Source organism: Crotalus tigris, unplaced genomic scaffold (genome assembly GCF_016545835.1).
Source record: "Crotalus tigris isolate CLP2741 ecotype Arizona unplaced genomic scaffold, ASM1654583v1 scf7180000017683.1919423, whole genome shotgun sequence".
NCBI lineage: Eukaryota > Metazoa > Chordata > Lepidosauria > Squamata > Viperidae > Crotalus > Crotalus tigris.
Genome location: NW_024096563.1, coordinates 415,514 through 442,742, shown reverse-complemented (window position 1 = coordinate 442,742; position 27,229 = coordinate 415,514). Strand labels below are relative to the sequence as shown.

General features: G+C 46.8%; 1 protein-coding gene across 2 annotated transcripts in view; it reads left to right on the top strand.

Annotated features, from left to right (window-relative positions):
* Positions 1–26,812, top strand: part of CSK (C-terminal Src kinase) — a 35,679-nt gene extending 8,867 nt beyond the window's left edge. For both annotated transcript variants that reach the window (XM_039337531.1, XM_039337530.1), the window contains exons 2-13: positions 10,133–10,207; positions 12,801–12,914; positions 15,155–15,267; positions 15,943–16,162; positions 19,260–19,353; positions 20,291–20,356; positions 20,671–20,770; positions 21,447–21,537; positions 23,556–23,629; positions 23,832–24,027; positions 25,126–25,212; positions 25,427–26,812. In XM_039337531.1, the coding sequence (XP_039193465.1) occupies positions 10,193–10,207; positions 12,801–12,914; positions 15,155–15,267; positions 15,943–16,162; positions 19,260–19,353; positions 20,291–20,356; positions 20,671–20,770; positions 21,447–21,537; positions 23,556–23,629; positions 23,832–24,027; positions 25,126–25,212; positions 25,427–25,609 (1,353 nt within the window). In that variant the 5' untranslated portion in view covers positions 10,133–10,192 and the 3' untranslated portion in view covers positions 25,610–26,812. The remainder of the gene's footprint in view (positions 1–10,132; positions 10,208–12,800; positions 12,915–15,154; positions 15,268–15,942; positions 16,163–19,259; positions 19,354–20,290; positions 20,357–20,670; positions 20,771–21,446; positions 21,538–23,555; positions 23,630–23,831; positions 24,028–25,125; positions 25,213–25,426) is intronic.
* Positions 26,813–27,229: the final 417 nt, after the last annotated feature.

The window sequence follows — 27,229 nt, the reverse complement described above, 5'->3', positions numbered from 1 at the left end:
CTCTTCTTTCTCTCTCTCTGTCTACTCTCTATCTCCCCATCTCTTTTCTCTCTCCTCTCTTTCTCTTTCCTTTCTCTCCCACCCCACCTCTCTCTCTCTCTCTCTCCTCCTCTTTCTCCCTCTCTCCTCTCTCTCTTTTTTCTCTCTCTCTCTTCTCTCCTCTCTTCTTCTGTCTTCTCTGTCTCTGTTCTTTCTTTTCTCTCTCTGTCTCCTCTCTATCTCCCCCTCTCTCTTCTCACTCTCCTCTGTTTCTCTTCTCTCTCTTCTCTTTCTCTCTTCCCCCTCTTCTCTCTTCTTTCTCTCTCTCTGTGTCTCTTTCCCCCTCTTCTCTCTCTCTCTCTCCTCTCTTTCTCCCTCTCCACTCTCTCTTCTCTCTCTCTGTCTACTCTCTATCTCCCCCTCTCTTTTCTCTCTCTCCCTTTGCTTTTGGGGGGCTGGCATCAGTCGGGTGTGTGTGTGGGGGGGGAGAAAAACTCAGAAATATTGTTGCCTATAGTCAGGTATCTGCTGAAATCTTGAACAAACCTTAGAGGTTTTTGCAGGAGAGCTGTTGTTTTGGTCGGGTGCAGGATGATGCTGTTGAGGACCCCCCCCCCTCCGGCTCTGGCAGGCAGAATAAGAAGACGTGGTTAGTGGGGGGAGGTCTTGGCATGGGGAGGGGAGGGGCCTGGAAGGGGAAGAGGGAGAGGTAGGCAGGTAAGTGGACCCGCCAGCGTCCCCAGGTCAGTTTTCGTGGGCTTTGCATGGCTCTTGGCTGATGAGCAGCGGTTCATTCACCAACGGCAGCTTGAGGTTGTGTGAATGGGACCGGTTGATTCCAGGAACCGAGAAAGCCAGCCGCTTGCTGGAACTGAGACATGCAAGCCCAAGACGCAGACTTCAGTTTGAAGTATGGAGCCCCCCCCCCCCTTGAGGGACGTGGTTGGTCCTGACAATTCTGCCTTTAAATTTAGGAAAATGGCCTTGCTTCTGAAGCTCCTGAGTCTCACCTACCCGCATTGTCTTTTTCTTTGGCTGAGACTAAAATGAGTTAATTCTGCATGTGTCTGTAAGGTGGGAACGCTTACGCATTTCTGGGACAATTTCTTTTTCACTGTGCGCACCCACCAGCCGGATCCGTTAGCTGTCTAGCACAGTGTTTCTCAACCTTGACCATTTTTAGGCATGTGACATTCACTCCCAGAATTCACAGCCGCAATGCTGGCTGTGGAATTCTGGGAGTTGAAGTCCACATGCCTTAAAAAATGGTCAGTTTTGTGGGAAACACTGACTTCTAGCAATAGGGAGAGGAGACTCTCTGTACCAAGCTGTAGTTAAAAAAAAAAAACCATTAATCTTGGGGGTGGGGGAAGACTTCACATGGGCCTGGTCACAACATGGACCGAGGTTCATGCGGTAGACAAGGCCAAACAAACCTAAATTGTGCGTATGAGGGGGGGGGAGCATCTTGTGACCTGATGTATTTATCTATACTTTTTTTATTTCCTGCTTTTTATTTTTTATCAATAACTCAAGATGTTTATACCTCATGCTCCACTCCTTTCTCCTATTTCCCACACACAGCAATCCTGTGAAGGGGGCTGGGCTGAGCTGAGACTATGCCCAAGGTTACCCAATTGGCTTTACCGCCTAAGGCGGAACTAGAAACTCTCCTCGTCCTGGTGATGGCCCCTATTCCCCCAGCTGCTTTCATGCTTAGGTGGGACTGGAACTCACCCCGCCTCCTGTGATTGGCCCACCCACTCCCTATATGCTTAGGTGTAACTAGAACTCCCCTTGTCCTGGTGCTTGGCTCAAAGTCACCAGCTGCCTTTCATGCTAAGGCGGGACTCAGAAATACCCCATCTCCTGGTGATTGGCCCCTAGTCACCGCTGGCTTCATGACTAATGTGGAACTAGAACTCACCCTCTCCTGGTGATTGTGGCCCCCCAGCTGCCTTTCATGTCTTAGGTGGACTAAAACTCCCCGTCTCCTGGTGTATTGGCCCAAATCACCCATTCCTGACTTTCATGTCTAGGTGGAACTAGAACTCCCCTCTCCTGGTGATTGGCTCAAAGTCCCCCAGCTGCCTTTCATGCCTAAGGACAGGAACTAAGAACTCACCATCTCCTGTGATTGGCCCCACGTCAAGGGGCAACAACTTCAGTGGAGCAATTTTCATTGAACTTTTTGAGCTGATGGCAATGGAGATGAGAGGCATCCGGAGCAAATATCCCCCACTATTTTTCCACCCTTTAAAAACAAAAGATCCCCCCCCAGAAAAAGTGACCTAGGCCTTTTCACACTTGTGAACGTGCAGACAATTCTTCAACGGTCCCACGCTCAAAATTCAGGAAACGCTTGGCACCGATTTCCTGTTTCGAAGATGGTTGCCGTGTCCTCTTTGGTCGCCGTGATCCCTTGGCCACCTTCTGACCCACGTTGCCCCTCGTGTCCCCCTGAGCCAGCATCCTCAAACATTTAAAGGTGGCCAAGATCCCTTCTGCATCAAAGAGCCAAATCCCTCGTCTTTTCTGTCGGTGGGTCTTTCCTTGCTACAACAAAAACCGGGATCGCGCATTCCTAAGGCCCCAAGCCGAGGAACATGCAAAACTGGATCGTCTTCTGCACAGGCAAACATTGGGAGCGACACGGGGCATTTTTGGTGGCAGCTGCCGTGTTTTGCATTTCAGGGTCCAGGTGCGAGGCTGGTAACCACATTCAAAAGATGTGTGGAACACAGTGCCGATGCTCCTGTAGATGCACTCTCTCTCAACTGACAGTTTGGTTCTTGTCTTGAAAAAGAAAGAAAAGAAAGAAAGACAAACATCCTCCCTACTTGCAAAATAGAAACATTTTGACAAGCTGCACCCCCCTCCCTCCCCCCCTCTCGCTCCAACTTGTTACTTTGCAAAACATAGTATAGGTCGTCCCTCCTTTACCGACGGCAATTTGCTCCACAATTTTGGTTTCGCTAAGGCAAGGCAATTGTTAGGAGAGTCTTGCTCCATTCACGACCTTTTCTGGCCACGGTTCTTAAGTGAATCACTACAGTTAAATTTAAGTTAGCAAAACAGGTGTTAAGTTGATTCCAGCTCCCCCGTGGACTTTGCTTCCGTATCGCCAAAGGGGGGGAAATCACGTGACCCTGGATGCCTGCAACCGTCATAAATTTTGCCATTTCTTACTTTATTTAATGTTACACATTCTACGGCTTCCAGACAGTTTTGGCTCAAATCTTTGGAGGAATAAAGCGAATTCCAACGGAAAGAGTAGATCTATATAAACCCTTTCATGTGCTGATATGGTCAGGCTTACAATGATTATGAGGACAAGACAGAACTTGAATACTTCAATCTGTGACAAATTTTACCGTTTGGTATTAATTAAGCGAACTGCTGGATCTCAAGTTAATGATAGGATTGAAATATATATGTATATAACTGTACTATATTGTATATTTAATTGTATACATAGAAGGATGGGCTTAATAGAGGTTAAGATGATTATTACGTTTTTGTACCACGAGAAAAAAACTGTTAGGAAAGACTTACTCTGGAAATGTCACGCTGTGCCTTTTTTGTTTGAATTGTATTATAAATAAAACTTTAAAAATAAATAAAATCAATATTGGCCATTTTCTGAAAGGTTATAGGGTTTCCTGCCTGAGCCGGGGGTTGACTAGTGACCTCTAGGTCCCTTCCAACTTTATTGTTGTTTGTTGTTATTACTGATGATGTCGGTGCAGGCGGTTGAATTTTAGATCTCGTGATCTATGGGCAGCTACAACGTGGGACCAGCTGGCTGTGAGGACCAGCCGTAGGTCCTTTTTTTTTATGGCTCAGAAGATAAGAACAAAAAGTCAGCCTTGGAAGTCTACTAGTTGGACTCTTGCCCATCTATTTCAGCCCTCCAATGGCAACTCTTGCATCAGAAGTCCGTGCGTCCTTCCGGCAGACTGGTCTTCATAAGCTGTCTCGCCCCCCCGCCCCCAAAGAGCCGTGCTCCCCACAAATGGATGACTCCATGTGGACTACAAAGCATTGGGAAGGTTAGGGAAGTATTGAGCAAAGCCTTAGTAAGCCACAACTGGAATCCCGCATCCAGTTTCGATCCCACATTACAAAAAGACATTGAGACTTTGGAAAAGTGCAGAGAGAGCAACTAATACGATTAAAAGGCCCTTGAGACAAAACATACGAAAACTTGCAAAATTGGGTATGGCCATCTAGAGAAAAGAAGACTAGGGGACACGATAGCATCTTTCAGTATGGAGGGTCTTCCACAAGAAGAGGAGGGGGTCAATTTATTTCCCAAAGCACCTGAAGGGCAGGGACGAAACAATGGATGGAAACATGGGAGAAGCAAGCTGAAATTAAGGAGTAAACTTCCTACCGAACACCAAAAGTTGTGGGTGCTCCTCAGTGGTGTTTTTTTTAAAGAAGATACTGACAGCCACTCATCTCAAATAGTCCTAGGGTCTCCTGCTTGAGCAGGGGGCTGAACTGAAGATACCCCAAGACGCCTTCCGAGCCTATTCTGATTGATGGATTGATAAGGAAGCTTTAGAGGTTTTGAGGAGGGCCAGCTGGCCCTCCGACCAAAAATCTGCATCGCCGTTTTTTTTTTTTCTTTTTCTTTCCATTTTCACCACCCCCCATCCCCCATCCAAGCACCACCGTGCTTTTCTCTCCTTCACTAGAAGGGTTTGAATGCATCAGCATCGGGAGGACCATTAAACGTCTTTTCTTGCCGAGACTGAATGCCAAGCGTGGGAATGGAGGCTTTGCTAAGGCGGGGCAACTTGGGCCTTACGTTCGGCGGACAACGCACAGCTGGCTGGAAGGCCGGTTGGAGGGGGTGCGATCCTTGGGCGCGAAGCCAGCAGCTGAACTTCTGTGCTTCTCTGTGGAGCCGCGTGGCCTAGCGAGGGAGGTGGGCGGCGTCTTTCTTTAGCGGCTCGGGAGCTCCTTGGTCTCTTCAGAGTCTGGCGTGGGTGCCTGCCCGGCATGGTGTAATGGCAGGGGCAATTTGGAGCTGAATTCCCCAGGCCCGGCCGGGCTCCTTTTCGGAAAATCACCTTGGAGACTCACGAGTCGTGTCTGGGGGAGAAAGGCTGTGCTAGCTGGCACATGTGGATGGTTAAGCTATCCAGTTCCTTCCTTCCTTCCTTCCTTCTTCCTTCCTTCTTCCTTCCTTCCTTCTATTCCTTCCTTCCTTCCTTCCTTCCTTCCTTCCTTCGTTTCCTTCCTTCCTTTCGTCCTTCCTATCGTTCCTTCTTTTCTTCCTTCTAAACAATCCCATCATCCTTCTTTCCTCTACATTATACCCTCTTTCTTTGCTTTCTTTCTCTCCTCGCCCCTCCTTCCCTCCCTCCCTCCCTTCGCTTCCTCCTTCTTCCTTCCTTCCTTCCTTCTTCCTTCCTTCCTTCCCCCTTTCTCTTTTCTCCTTGCCCTCCCCCTTCCTTCCTTCCGTTCCTTCCTTCCTTTTTCCTTTCCTTCCTTCCCACGCTTTTATTTGTTGTTTTATTTCTTTTTTTTTGTTTTTTTTAGATTTTTTTTCCCTGCTACCCTTCTTTCTCTCTCATCCCCCTCATCCTCCCTCTTCCTTCCTTCCTTCCTTCCTTCCTTTCCTTCCTTCCTTCTTCCTTCCTCCCTTCTTTCTCTCTCCCCTCTGCCTCCCTCCGCTTCCTTCCTACTTTCCTACCCTCTGGGTCCCCCTTTTTTTTTTTTTTTTTTTTCCTTTTTTTTTTTTTTTTTTTTGTTCCTTCCCTCCCTCCTTCTTCTACTTTCCTACCCTTCTTCCTTCCTTCCCTTCCTTCCTTTCTCTTCCCTCCCTCTTCCTTTCTTTCTTTCTTTCTTTCTTTCTTTTTCTTTTTCTTTCTTTCTTTCTTTTTCCTTCCTTCCTTTCTCTCCTTCCTTCCTCCCTCTTTCTCTCCCCCTCTCCTCCCTCCTTCCTTCTTCCTTCCTACTTCCTACCCTCTGTCTCCTTCCTTCCCCCTCCGCCTTCTTCCTACGTTTCTACCCTCTCTCCCCTTGCCTTCCTTCCTTCCTTCCTTCCGTTTTCTTCCTTCCTTCCTTCCTTCCTTCCTTCCTTCCGTCCTCAGAAAAACCTGCTCTGGTGAAATATAACAATTATTTCTAAATTTGTAGTGAAACCGTGGCACATGATTTTGTTTATTTTCTTGGCCTGCTTGCTAGTCCTTAGGCTGCCTTATAATGCATTGTTTTGTCTTTGCCATTTCACTCTGCTTGGTCCGAAACCTTGGTCTGGGTGGCCGTTTGCCCTGATCTATAATGGGCCAAGACCTGTCCAGTCCTGCTAAACAGCTGTTTCTTCTACGTCCCGCCTCCTCCAATTGTGATCAGCAACGAGAAGAAACCTCTGGTCTGTTCTTATTATTTTTGTTTTATTACTGTATTCAGAATGTCCAGTACAAAGTGGTGCCATGATTCAGGGTAATGCACGATGAGGGTCATTAAAATATTAATTTGCTTACGTTTTAATGTCGGCTTACTCTCTCCTGGGTCTTCCAGTGAGTCAGGGTTTCTCCAACTGCTGCTTCACCTACCTGGCAGAGAGATTCATAAAGAGAAAATGGCATTTGTGCTGTGCCAAGAATGCTTGGGAATTACAGTTTCCAAACAACTGAAGCAGGGGAATTTGGGAGTTGAACTCCACATTCTTAACGTTTGCTCCATTTGAGTAACGCTGATCTGGAGGACAACCGGTGAAGACGCTTCTTCGATTAGAACAGCATAATACGAGAGCATAAGTCTACCCTCATGTAAAAGACACCTCAAGGTCAGGACCTTTTCAGAGACTCTGGCGCTCAACCTCTTTCCTTTGTCTTGATGTCTAGAACACGAGACGCTTTGCCCATTGTAAAACAAAACCGATTGCCTGGAAAACACCAGATCCCAGCCGAGACTGATAGGTTTGTGATGGAAGGCTCTGTGTGCTTTAAGAAGAGTGTCCAACCTTGCCACTTTACGATTTTCTGGACTTCAACTCCCAGAATTCCCCAGCCAGCCTGGTGTGGACAGGTAACTGAGTTCAGTATGGGCTAAGAGTAGGGTTTTGGGGAGATAGGGAATGGATGTTTCCGCGAGGGAGTGAATCAGGCTAGCCCCCCACGCCCTGGACTCCACTTCAAGCATTGGCTGATGTTTTCGCTGAGCTTTGCATGGCCAACCTACGTCTTTTTTTGCTAAGATAATGACTTCATACATCTGCACGGCTCTCGGCCCAGGAACAAAGCCGGGGCTTGTTCACGGAGCGATGCAGGAGAACCTAGCTGTCCGCACCAGTAGCCTGTACAAGACCCTGCATCCTTGCCAGGGATTCCTCTGCTCTTTTAAGATTGTGCGGCCATGTTCCAAAACGTCCCACGAGTGACCCTTTAGTCGCTTGGAAAGCTGGCAAGGTGTAGCCTCAGAGTCCCAGGCGGTGGGATGGGATGGGGATGGGATGGGATGGATGGATTGATAGGATGGATGACATGATAGATGATGGATGGATTGGGATGGATGGGTGGGTGGATGGATGGATGGATTGATAGATGGATGAAATGATAGATGGATGATGGATTGGATGGGATGGATGGAATGGGAGGGTGGGTGGGATGGATTGGATGGAATGATTGATAGGATGATGAAAATTGGGATGATGAATGATTGGGATGGAATGATGGATGGATAGATGGATGGATTGATAGTGATGAAATGGAAGATGGATGATGGATGGATGATGGATTGGGAGGGGATGGATGGATGGGAGGGGTGGGGTGGGATGGATGGTATGGATTTGATAGGATGGTGAATGGATATGGATTATTGGATGGGATGGATGGATGATGGGATTGGATTGATTGAATGGATGGATGGATGATGGGATGGTGCGTGGGATGGATGGATTGATAGTAGATGAAATGATAAGGGATGGATGGATGGATTGGGATGAGATGGGATTATGGGATGGATAGAATGGATGGATTGATAGATGGATGAAATGGATGATGGGTGAGGATGGATGGATGGTTTGGGATGGATGGGATGATGGATAGGTTGGATTGATAGGATCTGGTGATGATGTTAGATGGATTGATGGGAGGGGTGTATAGATGAATGGATGGATGGATAGGTTGGATGGATAGGATGGGATGATTGGATAGATAGATGGGATGGATGGATAGGTTAGATTGATACTATGGGATGGATGGATGGGATGGATAGATTCTTGCCCTACCTTTCTGGCCCAGAGCAAGGGCTTGTGGTCGTATCCCAGGCATCTCTGACCCTCCCCCCCAGCGTCTGTACCCAGCTCAGCCATGGGCTGTGCCTTGAGCCTGTTAAAGTCAAAACCTCCAAGTCTCGTTCTTATGACTAGCAGCTGCTGGGGCTTTGCTGTGAGATCGGAATTAGGAGCCGCTTCCGCGGGGCAAAAGTTGGATCTCTGGGGAGCTGTAGGGAAAGCGTGGAGGCCAGCCCACTTCCTGGTGCTGCCGTTGGGGCAGCCAAGGGTTGAGCAGGGGAGGGAGGGACGGGGGAAAGGCCGTGGGGTTGAAGCCTGTTTCAGCTCTGGCATCGCTCTGCTTCTCAGCCTGGGCAATTGGAACAGCAGATGGACTTCAACTCCCAGAATTCTCCAGCTGGCGTGCAATTGCCATGGATGATGTTCCAACATGCAGAGTCAACGGAAGAAACTGGATTTGCTTAACGGCTGCGTGATTCGCTTAATAGCATTATACTATAATGCTATTAAGTGAATCACGCAGCCGTTAAGCAAATCCAGAATTCTGGGAGTTGAAGTCCACATGCCTTAAAATTGTCAAGTTTGGGAAACACTGCATCATAGGAAAGCACCTTAACCACTATGCCAAACTGGGATGGGGCCTGTCATTGCGCCACCAGGACTCTTTATACATGTACACATTTTGCAAGGAGAGGCTGACCATCCTTCCTGGCAGAACATCCATACTGTGGCTGGTTTGTTCAATAGCCATCACTCTCGTCTGTTTCTTGACCCCGGGATCGATGGCACGCTAATGGATCCATCAGCGTTTCCCCGAAGGTGTCTGTGCATCTGTCACTCCGGATGCTTTCAAATTAAAGCACATGTTGAAAGATGCTTGGAAAGGGTGAATGAGAGAGGGGGGGAGAAAGAAAGGAAAGAAAGAAAGAAAGAAAGAAAGAAAGAAAGAAAGAAAGAAAGAAAGAAAGAAAGAAAGAAAAGGAAGGAAGGAAGTGGGAGGAAGGGAAGAAAGATACAAAGATGGTTATAATGTAGAAAGAAAGAAGGATGATTGATTTTTATAAGGAAGGAAGGAAGGAAGGAAAGGAAAGGAAAGGAAAATGTGAAATCCTTCGTTGGTCTTTCATTCTGTTTTTCAAAAGAGAGAAAGAAAAGGTTGGCGTGGTCCATGATTTTACTAAAATTGGAGCAGAACGTAGCTCCAGTTCTTGTTTGATGGCCCATAACCCACAAGATGTCAAGGTCTTCATCGAAATCGATGGACGAACAACACTACATATTTTTGGAGAGGTGCATTCTGGGTTTTGTCTTGTTGGATTGCAGCTTGGCGCAAAAGTGTGGCGAACTTCCCTTGTTGTGTTCAAGCTGGCTTCTTGTTACCTGCAGAGATTTGTCATGTTTGGCGTCCGTTGTTTTTAACGGAATATTTAAGGAAAGAAAAGTTAGACAAGAAGGTCGTTCGCCCATGGTCAGATGACCTCAGTCCTCACACTTACAATGGTTGAAGCGTCTCCACGGTCACATGAGAGCAGTGGGGCTGACTCATACTTATGACAAGGGCAGTGTCCCCGGAATCACATGATCCCCTTTTGCAATCTTCTGACAAGCAAAGTCAGCGGGGGAAGTTCTTACTAACTTAAGAACCGCAAGGTTGTAAAACGGGGTAAATCTCACTTAACTGCCTTGCTTAGCAACGGTCGTAAGTTGAGGATCACCTGTTTGGGGCTGGCTGGGGGGCGTGAAAGGGACACACCTCACTTTGGGTCCCAGTCAAAAGCTCAAAAGCGTCGCAGCCTTGCGAATTGACTCTCCGGTGTGCCTGTTGTCGTTGTGGGGAGGCGAGCAAACCCTCGGCCGAGCGCAAAACCCTGATCTTAAAACGGACCTTTCCCATCTTAGGTCACATGGTACCAAGTGACGTGTCCTTGTGAAATCCAGTCGCCGGAAGCCCCGGAGAAGATGTCAGGAATGCAGGTAAGGACGGAGACGGGGAAGAGAAAAATCAATTATTGTCTTTCGATTTCCGTTTCACGCCGTCACACAATTTTGGGGGGAGGGAGAGAGGATTTTTCCAGGACATTTTTTTTAAAAAAATGTCCCTGTCAACTGATGTCCAGGTTCTCTGGGATCCTGTCTAATTTGACAACGGTGGGTTGAAACGTGGTTAGTATTTATGTCAGGGGTCCTCAGCTGTGGCCACTTCAAGACTTGTGGACTTCAACTCCCAGAATTCTTCAGCCAGCAAATTGTAAAGTTGCAGGCTGGGGAATTCTGGGAGTTGAAGTCTACAAGTCTTAAAGTTGCAGGCTGAGGAATTCTGGGAGTTGAAGTCTACAAGTCTTAAAGTTGCAGGCTGAGGAATTCTGGGAGTTGAAGTCCACAAGTCTTAAAGTTGCAGGCTGAGGAATTCTGGGAGTTGAAGTCCCCAAGTCTTAAAGTTGCAGGCTGGGCGATTTATGTAATCCTCAACTTAACAACAATTCATTTAGTGACTGTTCAGTTACAACAGCCTTAAAAAAAAAAAAGACATATGTCCTACATATGGCAGCATCCCCACAGTCACATGATCAAAGCTCGGACGCTTGGCAACTGATTCACATTTATGACGGTCGCAAAGTCAAGGGGGGGGGGAGAAGCCGGAATCACTTAACAAACGTGTTGCGAACTTAAACTACCTCAGTGATTCCCTTAAGAATTGTGTCCAGAAATCTTGTTAAATGGAGCAGAACTTGCTTTGACAGATGCCTTGCTTAGCAACATAAATTGTGGCCGTAACTTGAGGACTATCTGTATTTCCCCCCCCCTCCCCAAATTTTGGTGCTGGGTTTTCCTAAGAGTGTTTTTTAGGGTGCGCTGAAGTGGTATTCAGCCAAGGGCTGTCTGATCTTTATGGGGCCCTTTTCATGCCGGTGTGTTTGGGCCTCCAAAGCAGCTTTTACGCTGTTGGGGGCTCTTCTTCTTCTTCTTCTTCTTCTTCTTCTTCTTCTTCTTCTTCTTCTTCTTCTTCTTCTTCTTCTTCTTCTTCTTCTTCTTCTTCTTCTTCTCCTTCTCCTTCTCCTTCTCCTTCTCCTTCTCCTTCTCCTTCTTCCTTCTTCTTCTTCTTCTTCTTCTTCTTCTTCTTCTTCTTCCTTCTTCTTCTTCTTCTTCTTCTTCTTCTTCTTCTTCTTCTTCTTCTTCTTCTTCTTCTTCTTCTTCTTCTTCTTCTTCTTCTTCTTCTTCTTCTTCTTCTTCTTCTTCTTCTTCTTCTTCTTCTTCTTCTTCTTCTTCTTTTAAAAAAAGAACGATACGGAAGATGTGCTATTTTTAAAAAAGTTAAAAAAAAGAAAAAGGGAAGGAACTATAGCCCAGTGGGAGCGCACATGATTTCCTTTTCAGACATGTTGGAGTCCCCTAGTTTAAAAATATAGGTGACTGAATACCAAAGTTTGTCCAAGTTTGGCCACTTGAAAATGGGTGGACTTCAACTCCCAGAATTCCTCAGCCAGCCGGCTGAGGAATTCTGGAACTTGAAGTCTGCCCGTCTTCCAGTTGCCGAAGTTGAGAAACATTGCTACTCAGAGAAACCTCAACTTACAGCCATAACTGAGCCCAAAATTACGGTCATAAGCCGTGGCAGTCATTAAGTGGGTGGCCACATGATCACCCTCGATTTTATGACCTTTAATGTGGTCATTAAGTGAACCCATGACGCCAAATGGCTGGTTTTGGCAAAAACTGGAAGTGAATGTGGCAAAAAAGCCTTAAATTGAGGGGGGGGGGTCACTGCAGGCTGCAAACATCCTTCAGTGAGGTCAGGTTGCCAGGTACCCCAAATGTGGTGATGATAATAACAACAACAACACCCCGGACTTAACGATTGTTGATAAGAAAGACAAAAAAGTCTGGATAGTGGACGTGGCAGTGCCTGGAGACAGCAGAATAGACGAGAAAGAACTGGAGAAGATAACAAAATACAAAGACCTACAAATAGAAATAGAACGACTGTGGCAAAAGCAAGCAAGGGTAGTACCAATAGTCATAGGCTCCTTGGGTGCAATCCCAAAACAACTGGAGCACCACTTGAACACCACTGGCATTGACAAATTCGCTATTAGTCAATTGCAAAAGGCGGCCTTACTAGGAACTGCTTCCATCCTGCGACGATACCTGTAATACCATCACACATCCACATCTGCCTATCCCAGGTCCTGGGTAAGGACTCGATAGGTAGACAAAATGCCAAATCCAGTCTGAACATCTGGCTGACTGTGCGATGATCAATAATAATAATAATAATAATAATAATAATAAAGTTGGAAGGGACCTTGGAGGTCATCTAGTCCAATCAGGCAACCACGAAGGAGGGAGGGGGGCAGGTGGCCGTCAGAACTTCCGAGACTGGATCATAAGGAGCTCTGTTGTGAATTTGAACTGTTGCTAAGCGAAGGGATGTAATTTGAGGACTTCCTGTCCAGAAAGATCTTTGTGTGCTTCCTATTGCAGAGTTTTGGGTTTTTTTGCACTTTCTCTTGACAATGCAATGAAGCAGGACCCAAATGCTAACAGTGTCCTTGTTCTTTCCCAAAAGGCTGTCTGGCCTTCCGGCACCGAATGCATCGCCAAATATAATTTCCACGGCACAGCTGATCAAGATCTCCCCTTCAGCAAAGGAGACGTCCTCACCATCATCTCGGTCACCAAGGTAACTGTCCTGTCTCTGGCGCCTGGCCCGGCCTGTGCTCACAGACGCCTGCCCCTTGCCATGGGGACGGACAGACGGAGGTGGAATATCCAGCAATGGCGTCAGGAATGCCAAAGTGGCGTTTGTCCGATTGCCCCCTGGTGCTAAGCCCAGCTCTTGATGTCTTGGGGTTTGCACGGTGTTGTCATGACATGGGTTTGGTACCTGCCACAAAGGGCCACAAATGGTAACTCGGGGTATCATCGGGCCAAAGACATCACTGTGTCCATTGTGTGATAAGGTCACAGTGTGCATCACATCGTGTGATGCCATCCTGGCTTGTAACAAATCGCTAAAAGGGGCAGTTTGCTCCAATCTACAGCCATAAATTCTCTCTCTCTCTCTCTCTCTCACACACACACACATCTATCATCTATCATATCTGTCTGTCTGTCTGTCTGTCTGTCGTCCATCCATCCATCCATCTATTATCTATCGATCTATCTGTCTATCATCTCTCTATCTCCCACCTTTATTATTTTTACAATAACTCAAAGCAGCAAACGGGAGAGGAAATGGGTGCAATACACCCTCCTCCTATTTTCCCCATAACAACAATCCTATGAGGTGGGCTGGGCTGAAGGTGGGGTGACTGACCCAGAGTCACCCAGCCGGCTTCCGTGATTAAGACAGGACTTGAACTCACCGTATACAGCTGGCGCTTAACCTTAAAATCTTAGCTTTAAAACCATCGGCTGTCTGGTCCACCCTCTACCCGCTTCTCACATCCTCGTATCATTCTGAGTAAATGGATGTCCAGTCTTTTCTTTTTTTCTTTTTAATTGAAAATTTTTAAGTTTTACAAAAAAAATTCCCTTCCCCAAACCCTCCCAACCCTCCCCTACCCTCCCCCGACCTTCCCAGAGCTGAATACAGGCTTAATTAAAAAATTTTTTTAAAAAAATCTTAAGACACATATAAACCATAAACAAATCTAAATACATTAATTAAACAAATTATAAAATAGTTAACAACAATATATAAAAAAATACAAGAAGAAAGAAAAAAGAAACAGAAAAAGAAAAAATCAAATAAAAAAAGAAAAATAAAAAAATTAAAAAAATGTCTATAAAATATCTTAAATTTTAAATATAAATTATTCAAAAACTAAATAATATTCAGTCTTTTCTTGACCACCCTCCACGATGGAGCTGCTTCTCAAAGTCAGAAGAGGGACTAGTTCTATTGTTTTATAATAGCCCTTTGAGAATATGAATGCAGAAATACATATTTATATATATAGGTATATAAAATTTAATTAAGATGCTTGCATCACCCCTTCTGTTGCTTCTTCCCAGCCAGCTTCCTCTGCACCGCCTCGCTCTTTATGCATTACAATTAAGCCGTGATGGCGACAGGAGAGATTCAGAAAAGGAAACAAGGGCCAAATGCATCCCAATCAGATTTTGCCCCATGCTAATGTACAATAAGCTTTTAATGACTCATATGCTTGAGGAAGCTGGAGGAAGAGAACGCTGTAACCTTTAGCTACCTTGCAGACCTTCCTGGAAAGGGCTTTGGAGTCTGGCACTGGTGGGAAATTAACATCTTGAGATGTTCCAGGTGATCTCCTGGCTCCAGTTTTGGCTTCTTGACAAATTGCAGACCGGCTGTCGCAAATGTTGCATGGATGTCTCTTATGTAGACAAAGCTGGGGGACGGGTGCACCCCAAAATGTGTTGTGGAGGGCTGGGCTGCACCAGGGGACACCCGTTCTGGGAGATCCTTCGCTGGGAACAATCTAGAAGCCAAAGCGAAGCTGAAAAGTCCCCCAGTGGCCTCTCTGCCTTCAGAGGGAGGGAAGCAATTTAATTAACCATGAAGATTATGCAGCCTTCCTTTCAAATGTAAGCTACTGGGTCAAATCCAGGCCCTGTTTTATCATCTCTGTTGGCTAGGAATAAGTAAGCAACCATCTGCTGCTCTGGGGCCTGGGATTGAGAAAAGATTCATCACTACATCTGGGTTTAACATGCATTGGGGGATTCTGGGAGTTGAAGACCGCCTATCTTCAGCCGCCAAGTTTGGAGAAACGCTGCTTTGATGTTTCAGGGAGGGCATTTTCTTAGGAAAGGACTTTATCCTTGCAAGAGGAAACGGAGGAAGGGTGAGGGTCTCTGACTTGGCTTTCTTGAGGACCCCCCCCCCAAAATCTTCCCGGAAATCTGGGGTTCTCACTAACGGGGGCTTCCCTCTTCCAGGACCCCAACTGGTACAAAGCAAAGAACAAAGTGGGCCGTGAGGGCATCATCCCAGCCAACTACGTTCAGAAACGCGAAGGGATGAAACCTGGAATCAAGCTTAGCCTGATGCCGTAAGTAGACATCTGTCCTGGGCGTTTTCACACACTCCCCCCCCCAGGCACATCTGGCCCTATCATGCCCACATGAGGTCCCACGGAAATTAGCAATCCCATGTAAATAACGCCATTGCTTTTACGTTGAAGGAGACTTTATATTGCTTTATTTTTTTTGCTTACCCCTGGCATAGATCGAAAACTGTTTTGCCAGGTTTTTATTTTTTTGCTAAGGAGGGGTGCCTTGTGAAACCTCTGTGAAGAAATAGACTTCTAGTCCTCATTGAGGCCAGCGTTGGTACATTTTGACTGTCCTCGTGGTCTCTTTTCTCCTTTTAGTCTCTTTTGCTAAGGAGGGGTGCCTTGTGGAACCTCTGTGAAGAAAAAGGTTTCTAGTCCTCATTGAGGCCAGCATTGGTACATTTTGACTGTCCTCGTGGTCTCTTTTCTCCTTTTAGTCTCTTTTCCTAAGGAGGGGTGCTTTGTGGAACCTCTGTGAAGAAATAGGTTTCTAGTTCTCCTTGAGGCTAGCATTGGTACATCCTGTCCTCGTGGTCTCTTTTCTTCTTTTATCCTCTTCTGCTAAGGAGGGGTGCATTGTGGAACGTCTGTGAAGAAATAGCTTTCTAGTTCTCACTGAGGCCAGCGTTGGTACGTTCTGACTGTCCTGGTGGTCTCTTTTCCCCTCCTCAGCTGGTTTCACGGGAAGATTACGCGTGAACAAGCTGAGCGGCTGCTGTACCCTCCGGAGACGGGCCTGTTCCTGGTGCGAGAGAGCACCAACTACCCGGGCGATTATACCCTCTGCGTCAGTTGCGAAGGCAAAGTGGAGCATTACCGCATCATCTACTCCTCCAGCAAGCTCAGCATTGACGAAGAGGTCTACTTCGAGAACCTCATGCAACTCGTGGAGGTGAGCCTGAGGCCAGGTTGGAAGGGAGAAGCGGGCTGAGGGACCCCCATTTCTGGGCCGCTCAAAACAAGAGAGTCGGAAGGGACCTTGGAGGTCTTCTAGTCCAGCCCCCTGCTGAGGCGGGAGAGATTCTATACCAGGGGTCTTCAAACGTGGCCCTTTTATGACTTGTGGACTTCAACTCCCAGAATTCCTTAGCCAGAGGCACGCTGGCTGAGGAATTCTGGGAGTTGAAGTCCACAAGTCATAAAAGGGCCAAGTTGGAAGACCTTTGCTCTATACCATTTCAGGCAAATGGCTGTCCAATCTCTTCCTAAAAACCTCCCGTGTTGGAGCATTCACAACTTCCAGTGACAAGTCATTCCCCTGGTGAATTGTTCGAAACGGTCAGGAAATTCCTCCTTAGTTCTGGGTTGCTTCTCTCCTTGATTACTTTCCGTCCATTGCTCCTCGTCCTGCCTTCGGGTGCTTTGGAGAACAGGTGGACCCTCTCCTCTTTGTGGCAGCCCCTCAAATATGGGAAGATACTATCGTGTCACCCCTCAGTTAGAAAAAAAAAGGTCAGTGGTTCTCCACCTGTGGGTCGGGACCCCATTTGGGGTCGAACGGCCATTTCACGGGGGTCGCCAAACAACGCAGTCCGCCATTTTTTTTCCCCTTTTCCTTAGCTGGGCTCCTCCCTTTTATTCTATTGGCTTTTGAAAGCCAATAGAAGAGACTCTCTTGAATAGAGTCTAATTCTATTGGCTTTCAAAAGCCAATAGGAATTGTCCAGGCTATCTCTGCCCTGCTGAGCCCGCCAAAAGTCCCATTCTGCAAACGGGGCTGCACCAGTTGAGTAGTCCTCGACTTACGGCCGGTTGAGTGGTCCTCGACTTACGACCGGTTGAGTGGTCCTCGACTTACGACCGGTTGAGTAGTCCTCGACTTACGGCCGGTTGGGGGGTCGCGGCATTAAAAAGTTTGAGAACCACTGCTCTAGGTAATATGCCAGCTTGCGAATTCCGCCAGTCCACCTGAATCTGGTGGCCTCACCCCACCCACTGTGGTCACAGGCTGCGCAGCTCAACCATGCTCGGAGTTTCCTGCCTCTCGCATCACTACGAGAGACAGGAAGACGCTTCTGAGCAATACCGAAAAGTGCCTCCTTGCAAAACCCGCCATGTGGAGCTGCAGCTCGGCTGCCAATTCTGCACCCGGCAGCTCAGCTCAGCTCGGGCAGCGCCTGGCGGAAGCGTCTCCCAGCAGTGAGAGACAAACAGGCCGTTCCCCTGAGGATAAGGCTTGTAGAACCGTGGGCGAGTAAGTTCCCCATTCCTTCCTCCTTCTCTGGCTTCCAGGCCAGAGCGATGGGGAGCCGGGCTCTCACACTGCCCCCTGGTGGGCTGCGGCATCATCGGGACTTGAGCTGCGGCGTCCTTGCAACTGGGCAAGCTGCAAGATGCACCGGCGCATCCCTCTCGTTTCACTTTGTGGAGGATTAATTCCTCTGGGTTTCAGAACACGAACTGGCACCTTTGGAGGGAGCAGAGATGCTGGAAGCAGTTTCTTTTCTTTTTTAATTTTTATTCACTCATAATAATAATAATAATAATACCATCAAACATCCACATCTGCCTATCCCAGGTCCTGGGTAAGGACTCGATAGGTAGACAAAATGCCAAATCCAGTCTGAACATCTGGCTGACTGTGCGATGATCCATAATAATAATAATAATGATAAAGTTGGAAGGGACCTTGAAGGTCTTCTAGTCCAACCCCCTGCTCAGCCAGGAAACCCTACACTATTTCAGACAATGGCTGTCCAGTCTCTTCTTAAAAACCTCCAGTGTTGGAGCATTTACCGCTCCTGGAAGCAGGTTGTTCCATTGGTTAATTGTTCTCACTGTCAGGAAATTTCTTCTTAGTTCCAGGTTGCTTCTCTCCTTGATTAGTTTCCACCCGTTGCTTCTTGTCCTGCCTTCAGGCGCTTTGGAGAATAGCTTGATTCCCTCTTCTTTGGGGCAGCTCCACATAAGATAAAAGATGAAAATACAAAAGCAAATAACATATAGTAGGGGAAAGGAGAAAAAGAGAAACATGGAAAGGCTGGGGAGGGGGCAGAAAAAAAAAGCCATTGATTTGTCGATATAGAAATGGCTAGTTCAGAGGTCCCCAACCTTTTGGGCACCAGGGGCCAGTTCCGTGGAGAGAGGTTTTTCCACGGACCGGAGAGTGTGTGTGGTTTTGTGTGCTGCCTGCATCCCGCAGATGGGGTTTTGCTTGTTTGTGTGTCCCGGTTGCTGGCATGCCATGTACTGGGGGTTGGGGACGCCTGGGCTAGTTCATGCCTTATTTTACTGTTCATGCCTTATTTTACTGTTCATGCCTTATTTTACTGCAACAGAGGGAGTTGGAATCCGTGTCGGAAGCTGGTTCCTCCTGAATTGAATGTGTGCATGTGTTTGTGTGCGTGCGTGCATGTGCACGTTCTCTGCGTGTGTCCTTTTTAAGGGGTCACTACAGTCCTGGCTTTGATACCATTTGCACGTCTTCTACATATTGCTTATTTATTGGCCTATAACATCCACACATGTGGACCCCGGTCTCTGAGAGTGGGTCGGCTTAGGGCAGGGGTAGGCAACCTTGGCAACTTTAAAACTCGTGGACTTCAACTCCCAGAAGTCCTCAGCCAGCCACCGCTGAGGGGAAAGGGAGGGGTTTCCAACTGAGCCATGCTGGCTCAGGAATTCTGGGAGTTGAAGTCCAAAGTCTTAAAGTTGCCAAGGTTGAGGACCCCTGATATAGGGCACGGGCGGGCAACCTTGGCTCTTTTATGACTGGTAGACTTCAACTCCCAGAATTCCTGAGCCAGCCATGCTGAGGGAAAGGGAGAGGTTTCCAAGCTGAGCCATGCTGGCTCAGGAATTCTGGGAGTTGAAGTCTACCAGTCATAAAAGAGCCAAGGTTGCCTACCCCTGGCTTAGGGTCATGAGAATCAAAGGAAGGCCACGGCTGCGGTTGAAACCCGCCGGTCCCCAGCCGTCGGTGGGGAGACCCAATGCTCAGTGAAGTGGTTCTTCAACAGAGGGTCCATAAACGTTCCCTTCTTTGACAGCACTACACCTCGGACGCTGACGGGCTCTGCACTCGACTGATGAAGCCGAAGGTGATGGAGGGCACCGTGGCGGCGCAAGACGAATTCTCACGGAGTAAGTGCCACACAGAAGCCGAATAGCAGCTTGCCTGGCATCGGTTCTTTATCCTTCCTCCTGCTTCTTCTTTTTCTTTTCCTCCTCCTCCTCCTCTTCCTCTTCCTCTCTTTTTTTTAATAGTTCCTCCTTCTCTTTATTTCTTTTCCTCCACCCCCTCCTCCTTTTCTTCTCCTTTTTAATAGTTCCTCCTTCTCTTTATTTCTTTTTCTCCTCCTCCTTTTTTAATAGTTCCTCTATTTCTTTTTCTCCTCCTCCTCCTCCTTTTTAAATAGTTCCTCCTTCTCTTTATTTCTTTTTCTCCTCCTTTTTTAATAGTTCCTCTATTTCTTTTTCTCCTCCTCCTCCTCCTTTTTTAATAATTCCTCCTTCTCTTTATTTCTTTTTCTCCTCCTCCTTTTTTAATAGTTCCTCTATTTCTTTTTCTCCTCCTCCTCCTCCTCCTCCTTTTTTAATAGTTCCTCCTTCTCTTTATTTCTTTTTCTCCTCCTCCTTTTTTAATAGTTCCTCTATTTCTTTTTCTCCTCCTCCTCCTCCTCCTCCTTTTTTAATAATTCCTCCTTCTCTTTATTTCTTTTTCTCCTCCTCCTTTTTTAATAGTTCCTCTATTTCTTTTTCTCCTCCTCCTCCTCCTCCTTTTTTAATAGTTCCTCCTTCTCTTTATTTCTTTTTCTTCTCCTCCTCCTCCTCCTTCTTCCTCTTCCCTATTCTACCTATTCTTTCTCTTCTCCTCCTCCTCTTCCCTCCTTCCTTCTGCTCCTCACCCTTTCCTCTCCTCCTTCTCTCCTCTTCTCCTCCTCCCTTCTCTCCTTCTTCTCCTCCTCCTCTTCCCCCTTTCTCTCCTGCTCCTCCTCCTCCCTACTTTTTTGTCCTCCTCCCCCTTTCTCCTTTTCCTCCTTCCCCGCTCCTCCTCTTCATCATCTGCTTGTCCTTCCAGGCGGATGGTCCCTCAACATGAAAGACCTGAAGCTGCTACAGACCATTGGGAAGGGAGAGTTTGGAGGTGAGTCAGACCCAGAAGTTTCTTTCGGTGAGACTTCAGACATGGAGGGCCTCTTCACGGCTGGGTGTGGTTTGGGGTAGTGAAGGAAAAAAGTTTGCCTTAAAATTCCACCCCTTGTGCTAGAAGTGTTAGATTAATGGCGCAAAGGGAGGGGGGCCTGAACGTTTATCCGAGTCCTTTGGCTTAAACTTTTCAAGTTAGGCGGTTGTCGGAGCGGATGCTTTTCCAGCTCCAGAAAGAAGATCTTGCGTTGGTCTGTGGTGACCCACCAGATCCCATATCCCCTTCCTCCAGTCGTCCGCTCTCTTTTGCAGATGTGATGCTGGGCGATTACCACGGGAACAAGGTTGCAGTGAAGTGCATCAAACATGACGCAACCGCACAAGCCTTCTTAGCTGAAGCGTCGGTGATGACGTGAGTCCCTGCCTTCTTGAGCAGGGGAACCTAATCTGGATTAACATCTGGCTGCAAAGGAAGATGGCAGAGAACAAAGACGTAGCTGGTGTTCAGGCATCGTTAATCCAGCTTCTCGCAAAAGCCTTGCTTTAGAAAGCAGTGGAGAATATATTTACTCGCTCCTGCGTTGTCATTCAGGAGCAGACAAGCTCAGGAGTCCAGAGAAGAGACTTTAGGAGCACCACCCCAAAAGTCCCGCTTCTTCTAGATTCCCACATAAACTAGAACCCAAGGAAGTTTTTTTGTGAACTGCTCTTATACTCCAGGAGAAGTTAGGAGAAACAACCCTCAAAACATTTGGGACCCAAACTCTTCAAGGCAGGGATCTCCAACTGTGGCAACTTTAAGACTTGTGGACTTCAACTCCCAGAATTCCTCAGCCAGCTTGGCTGGCTGAGGAATTCTGGGAGTTGAAGTCCACAAGTCTTAAGGTTGCCAAGGTTGGGGACCTCTGCTTTAAGACATGTCAAGCAAGATTGAGGTGGGACTCCATAGCCACGTAGTTCGAAAGTAGGCTGTTCTTTTGAGGCCAGGGTCAGGCGTGGTGTCCCTTGCACGAAGCCCTTTACCTACAATGGAAAACTCTGGTTGACCCCTCTTTGATCATCTCCCCATCTGGTCCGTCTCATTGCAGACAGCTCCGGCATAGCAATTTGGTCCAGATGTTGGGGGTGATCGTGGAGGAGAAAGGGGGCCTCTACATTGTCACAGAATTTATGGCAAAGGTAAGAACTTGCTGTCCTTTCCAAGGGAAGGTTGGTCTAGAAATTGGGTGGTGATGAAGAACATAGCCGTGGCAGAAGGGCCTACAACAAAGAGGAAGACTCCTTAAACTTGGCTTCTACTTTCTGATGATCTTTTGCTGGTTCATTGATTACGGGGCATCTGTTGAGTCTTAGTCGCCTCATAGAAAGTTTTTTTTTTCTCCAGGACATTTTGACTTAATCTGGTCCTTCAGGTCTTCTAATGGTGCTCTCCTCACCGTTCATCTTGCTGCTGGTCATCCTCTTCTTTCCTTTCCCTCCATCTTTTCCAGCATCATTCCTTTTCAAAGGAGCTGGGTCTTTATGTTGATTCATCTTCAGCCTTTAAGGTCTTTGGAACCAAATCCTTTGGAGAAGAAAAGATTGATCAGCATCTTCTTCTTCTTCTTCTACTCTTGTCGGTTTCCCAGCATTGGAGCAGAAGTTGGAGTTATTTCTGCTTCCCTTTCCACATACAGTGTTGCAACCAGCATTATTTCATTAGAATTCTTTTATTTTTTGTAACACTTCCAAGCAATCCTTAGGATTAACAATGTTCCTTCTCTTCATCTTTCCTTCCTTCCTCCCTCCCTCCCTCCCTCCCTTCTCTTGCTCCATCTTCCTTTCTTCTCCTGCTTTCTCCCTTCCATTGTCTCCTTTCTTCTTCCTTTCCTTTGCCTTTCTCCTTCCTTCCTTCTCTTGCTCCATCTTCTTTTCTTCGCTCCCTTTCTTTCTCCCTTCCTTCCATTATCTCCTTCATTCTTCCTTTCCTATGTCCCTCCCTCCCTCCCTTCCCCATTTATTTTGAACTGGCCCATCTGTTAATGTCCACAGTTAAATGCTATTTACTGCTGGAATAAGCTCCAGTTTTGAAAACCTATTTGTTTTTTCTTTGCTTCCCTGGATGGGTGTGCAATCTATGTGCATGTGTGTTCTTGCTTCTTATACCAAGAGGAGAGTGCCATCTACTGGGGAGTGCCACTAACTGTACGCCTGTTCAACCACTCCTTTTTACCAATTTTGCCCTTTTAGTGTTATACAGTAGTCGGGATGAGTTTAATTCCAAATATGATGGGATTTGAAATCAGATGGTTTTCTTGGACTTCCTTAGAAAATTTTGGAGGAAATCTTCAGGTTATGCATGCATATGTATCTCCCTCTCTCTCTCCCCCTCTCTCTCTCTCTCTCTCTCTCTCTCTCTCTCTCTCTCTCTCTCTCTCTCTCATGTATTTAATTTCTACACCGCCCATCCCACCTAACTGGGCAGTTTACAAAAACATAATAAAACACTCTGCACACATGACTAAAAGCAGAGTTTAAAACAGAATTAAGAAGATGGTTAACATTTACAGGTTCAAAAGGAAAGTCAAAGTTAAAAAAATTCAGAAGACCAAAAAAGCTAACACATTGCTTCCAATATTATTAAAAATAGAGAAAAAAAAACACTTTTCCATATCACTTTCTAGATTCTAGAAGATTAATTCCTTTGGGTTTCAGATGGGCTGTCTTGTCACTTCTGGCAATTTTAATCCTTATGTCATGATTCCGACAGATGAAACTCTTCAAAGAACTTCGAGGCATTGTTTACCTTAAAGAATCTTTATTCGAGAAGTATAGCATCGGCACATACATAGCCAAAGCCAAAATCTGAATTTCCCTCCCCTGAGCACATAGTGTCAAAGCACAATTCCCCCCTCGAATTCACAGTCATAAAGCACATTCTCCAATTAGTTTGAAATGCAGGCTTTCCCTCCAGTTCTTCAACCCGCCATTTCTTATCATCTCTTATTTCAAAAAACCTTGGTTCCCATGCTAGTTTACTATATTGTTATGTCTAACTAAACTCCCATGCACATTCCTCCTCCCCCCCCCAGTATCATCTATTTCTAACTCTAAGAGTAAAACAAAGTAAAGGAAAATGGCTGCATCTCCATACGTTGTCAAAACAAGAACATCCGGGGTTAGCAGCATTGACAACTTTCTCTCAAATCTTCCCGCAGGGAAGTCTAGTCGATTATCTTCGCTCTCGAGGAAGGTCTGTGCTGGGAGGCGAATGCTTGCTGAAATTTTCCTTGTAAGTATGTCCTTCCGTTGCCTTGTCATGAAGAAAATGCTTGCCTGTGTCTGGGGGGGGGGGGCTGTTTCTAGAAAAAAAGGATCGTTGAAGCTCGTGATTGAAAGGGGGCGGTTTCTTAAGGGCCTTGTGGCGTGGTGGTGGCGGCGTGCCCCCCCCCCCTTGTCTTGAACCTAACTCCTCGCTTGCTCTTTGCCCCTAGAGATGTCTGCGAAGCCATGGCGTACTTGGAAGCCAACAATTTCGTTCACCGGGACTTGGCAGCGAGGAACGTGTTGGTCTCGGAGGACAACATTGCCAAAGTCAGTGACTTTGGACTGACAAAGGAAGCTTCCTCCACCCAGGACACCGGCAAACTCCCGGTGAAATGGACAGCACCAGAAGCACTTAGAGAAAAGGTGAGTGGGGACCTGGGAACGGGTGATGACTAACCCATGGCTGAGCCAGGTGGGACTTGATAAGGTCCACGAGGACACCGTGTTTGGTTCTTCCTGTAAAGTTGAAGTCCTTTTCCTCCTGCAGCCTTGGTCAGGTTCAGTGTCTTCAGGCTGTAGAGTCCCAGGTTGGATGTATCCATCTCATATAGCCCAATATAGGCCACCCTGTAGCAAAGGTAGAGTCCTTTCCCATAGGACAAGTAATGGGGCTGGATGCCCAAGTGCTAGTGAGTTTGGTGGCTTTAAGCCCAAGCTTTAAGCCCAAGCACAGATGATCAGGGATCTGGGGTCCAAATCGTATGATGTACTGCTAAGGGAACTAGGATTAGGGGAGACATGATAGCTGCCTTCCAATACTTGAGGGGCTGTCACAGGGAAGGTGGGTGGGCTTATTCTCCAAAGCATTTGAGGGTAGGACAAAGAAGCGATGGGTGGAAGCGCCTCCGAAGGAGATCCAGTCTGGAACTAAGGAAGAATTTTCTGGCAGTGAGAATGATTATGTATGAGCCGAGGTGGCGCAGCAGTTAGGGTGCAGTACTGCAGGCCACTTTAGCTGACTGTGTTCAGCAGGTCAGTGGTTCAAATCTCACCGGCTCAAGGTTGACTCAGCCTTCCATCCTTCCGGGGTAGGTAAAATGAGGACCCAGATTGTTGGGGGCAATGTAAATATATATATACATTGCTTACTGGGTGTACACCGCTTAGAGAATGCTTGCACTTAAAGCGGTATATAAGTCTCATAAATAAATAAATAAATAAATAAATAAATAAAATTAACCAATGGAACAGCCTTCCTCCCATCACTGAAGGTTTTCAAGAAGAGATTGGCTGACCATTTGTCCAGGGTGGTATAAGAACTTCTGCCTTAGGCAGGGAGCTGAACTAGAAGACCCCAAGACCCCACCCAGCCCTAGGATTCTATGATTTGATCATCGGTTCTCTACATAGGAGGCTAAAAGCTGAACAGTGCCTCTTACTTTGGTGGTGGAACATCTGACCAGGTTGATCCAGGTCTTTTGACAATGTCTATTTGTGTGTGTCTTCTTCTAACCTTGGCAGAAATTTTCAACCAAATCAGACGTATGGAGTTTTGGAATTCTTCTCTGGGAAATCTATTCCTTTGGGCGAGTGCCTTATCCGAGAATTGTAAGTGAAAGGCTGGAGGGTCCTACAGGTTTTTTTTTTTTGCTCCTGACCACGAGCTTATCTGGTCGGTCCCGTGCAAAAGCCGCCAGTCTCGGGAGATTCCTGCATTATAGGCAGAAAACAATGAAGTAGTCAGCTTGAACCTTGCATGTGTGGGTCGACGCTGTCCTTAAAAGCATTGCTTTCCCCCCCTTTCCCTCCCCCTCCCCTGCAGCCTCTGAAGGACGTGGTCCCTCGTGTGGAAAAGGGGTACAAGATGGACTCTCCAGATGGCTGCCCCCAGATTGTCTACGAGGTGATGAAAAAATGCTGGACTTTGGATCCCGTCCACCGGCCGTCCTTCCACCAATTACGGGAACAGCTAGAGCATATCAAAGCCAACGAGCTCTACCTGTGAAGCCGACTGGAGGGCGGGGCTTCTCTTTGGACACACCCTCCCTGCCTTCTCCCCGGGGCACAGACCTCAGGGGTGAGGCTGGGTGAAGAAACCTCCCCCCCCCCACACACACCCGAGCGAAGCAGGTTGTTTGTTTTTTCCAGGAATCCAAATTTCTCCACTGTACTTAGAGAAACGTACGGACGTTGGACCTCTCCCCAGAGGCCCGATGGGTAGGTGGGGAGCATGGTTCCCTTCTCCCAAGTCTCTTTCTCAGCTGAATCACCCGAAGATGCCCATGTGGGAACGAACATGGAGATGCTCACTTCCCCTTCCTGTCCTTTAAAAAAATCCGTTTCACTGCAAAGGGTCAATCATACCATATTTTAGTTGCACATTCTTCAACGTCTTTGAGTCCTTCTTTCTTCTCGTGGATTCCCCCCCTCCCTTTTCCTTTAATTCATGCCCACCTCCCTCCTTCCCCCCCCCATACACCTTTTTCAGCCTCCCTCTGGAACCAAACACGTACATGTTCTCGTTTCGTAGGGAAACCTAAGAAGGGCGGACCATGCCAAAAAAACACAAACAAACAGAAAAACAAACAGTGGCAGGACAGCTATTAAAGGCGCAAATTTTCTTGGGGAAAGAGAGTGACTTTCTTAACTTTCTCAAAAAGACCCCCGAGTGCTGGAATTCACAATCCGGTGTCTTCTTCCTTCCGAAGACACCTTCCCCCCAAAAGATAATTGGTTTTCGTTCCTTTTTTTTTTTTTTTTTAATTTTCAGGGTTTTTCTTTTTTTTTTTAAAGAAAAAACTATTAACAATTTCAAACTGCACCGGAAACCCGCTGTTGGGCTGGGTTTTAAACTCAAGTTACGAGTCTTATTTTTTCATGTAATGAATAAAATGGGGTTTTTTTAAAAAAGAAGAAGAAGAAGAAGAAACATCTGCGTGCACGGGGAACTCTGCCTTATCTGAATCGGGTCCTGACCAAACCGAGGCGGAGTTTTGTTCTCCGGAAAAGCAGAGCTACCCCAGCAAGGGGGATTGGATGGGTTTTGTTTAGTTCTTGCTTCAAACCGTGATTGCATGCTGCCTCCAGAATCCTTTCCCAGTCATGTCTTTATGCTCATATTATGCTGCCAACTGTGAGATTAAGCTGCATTAAAAGAAAAGGAAAAAAAACCAAACAAACCACTCAACACTCCATAATGAAGATGTAACTTTGTTGTCTCGGCTCTCAGTTTTATTTATTTGTATTTGGGTTGGGTTTGTGAAAAGTACGGGGGCTTTTTTTTACAAGAAGTCCTCGACTTAAGAGTTCATTTAGTGACCGAAGTTACAACGACACTATAAAAGTGACTTACAAGCGCTTTTCACACTTAACAATCGTCGTAGCCTTCCCCGGGGTCACGTGATTGAAATTTCAGCTGCTTGGCAACTGACTCATGACAGTCGCTGTGTCCCGGGGTCACATGATCCGCTTTTGCGACGACCTGACAAGTAAAGTCAATGGGGGAAGCCAGATTCACTTAACAACCGTGTTACATAACAACTGCAGCAATTCACTTAACGAGAAAGATCATAGAATGGGGTAAAACTCAAAACTGCCTCGCTTAGCGGCAGAAAATTTGCACTCA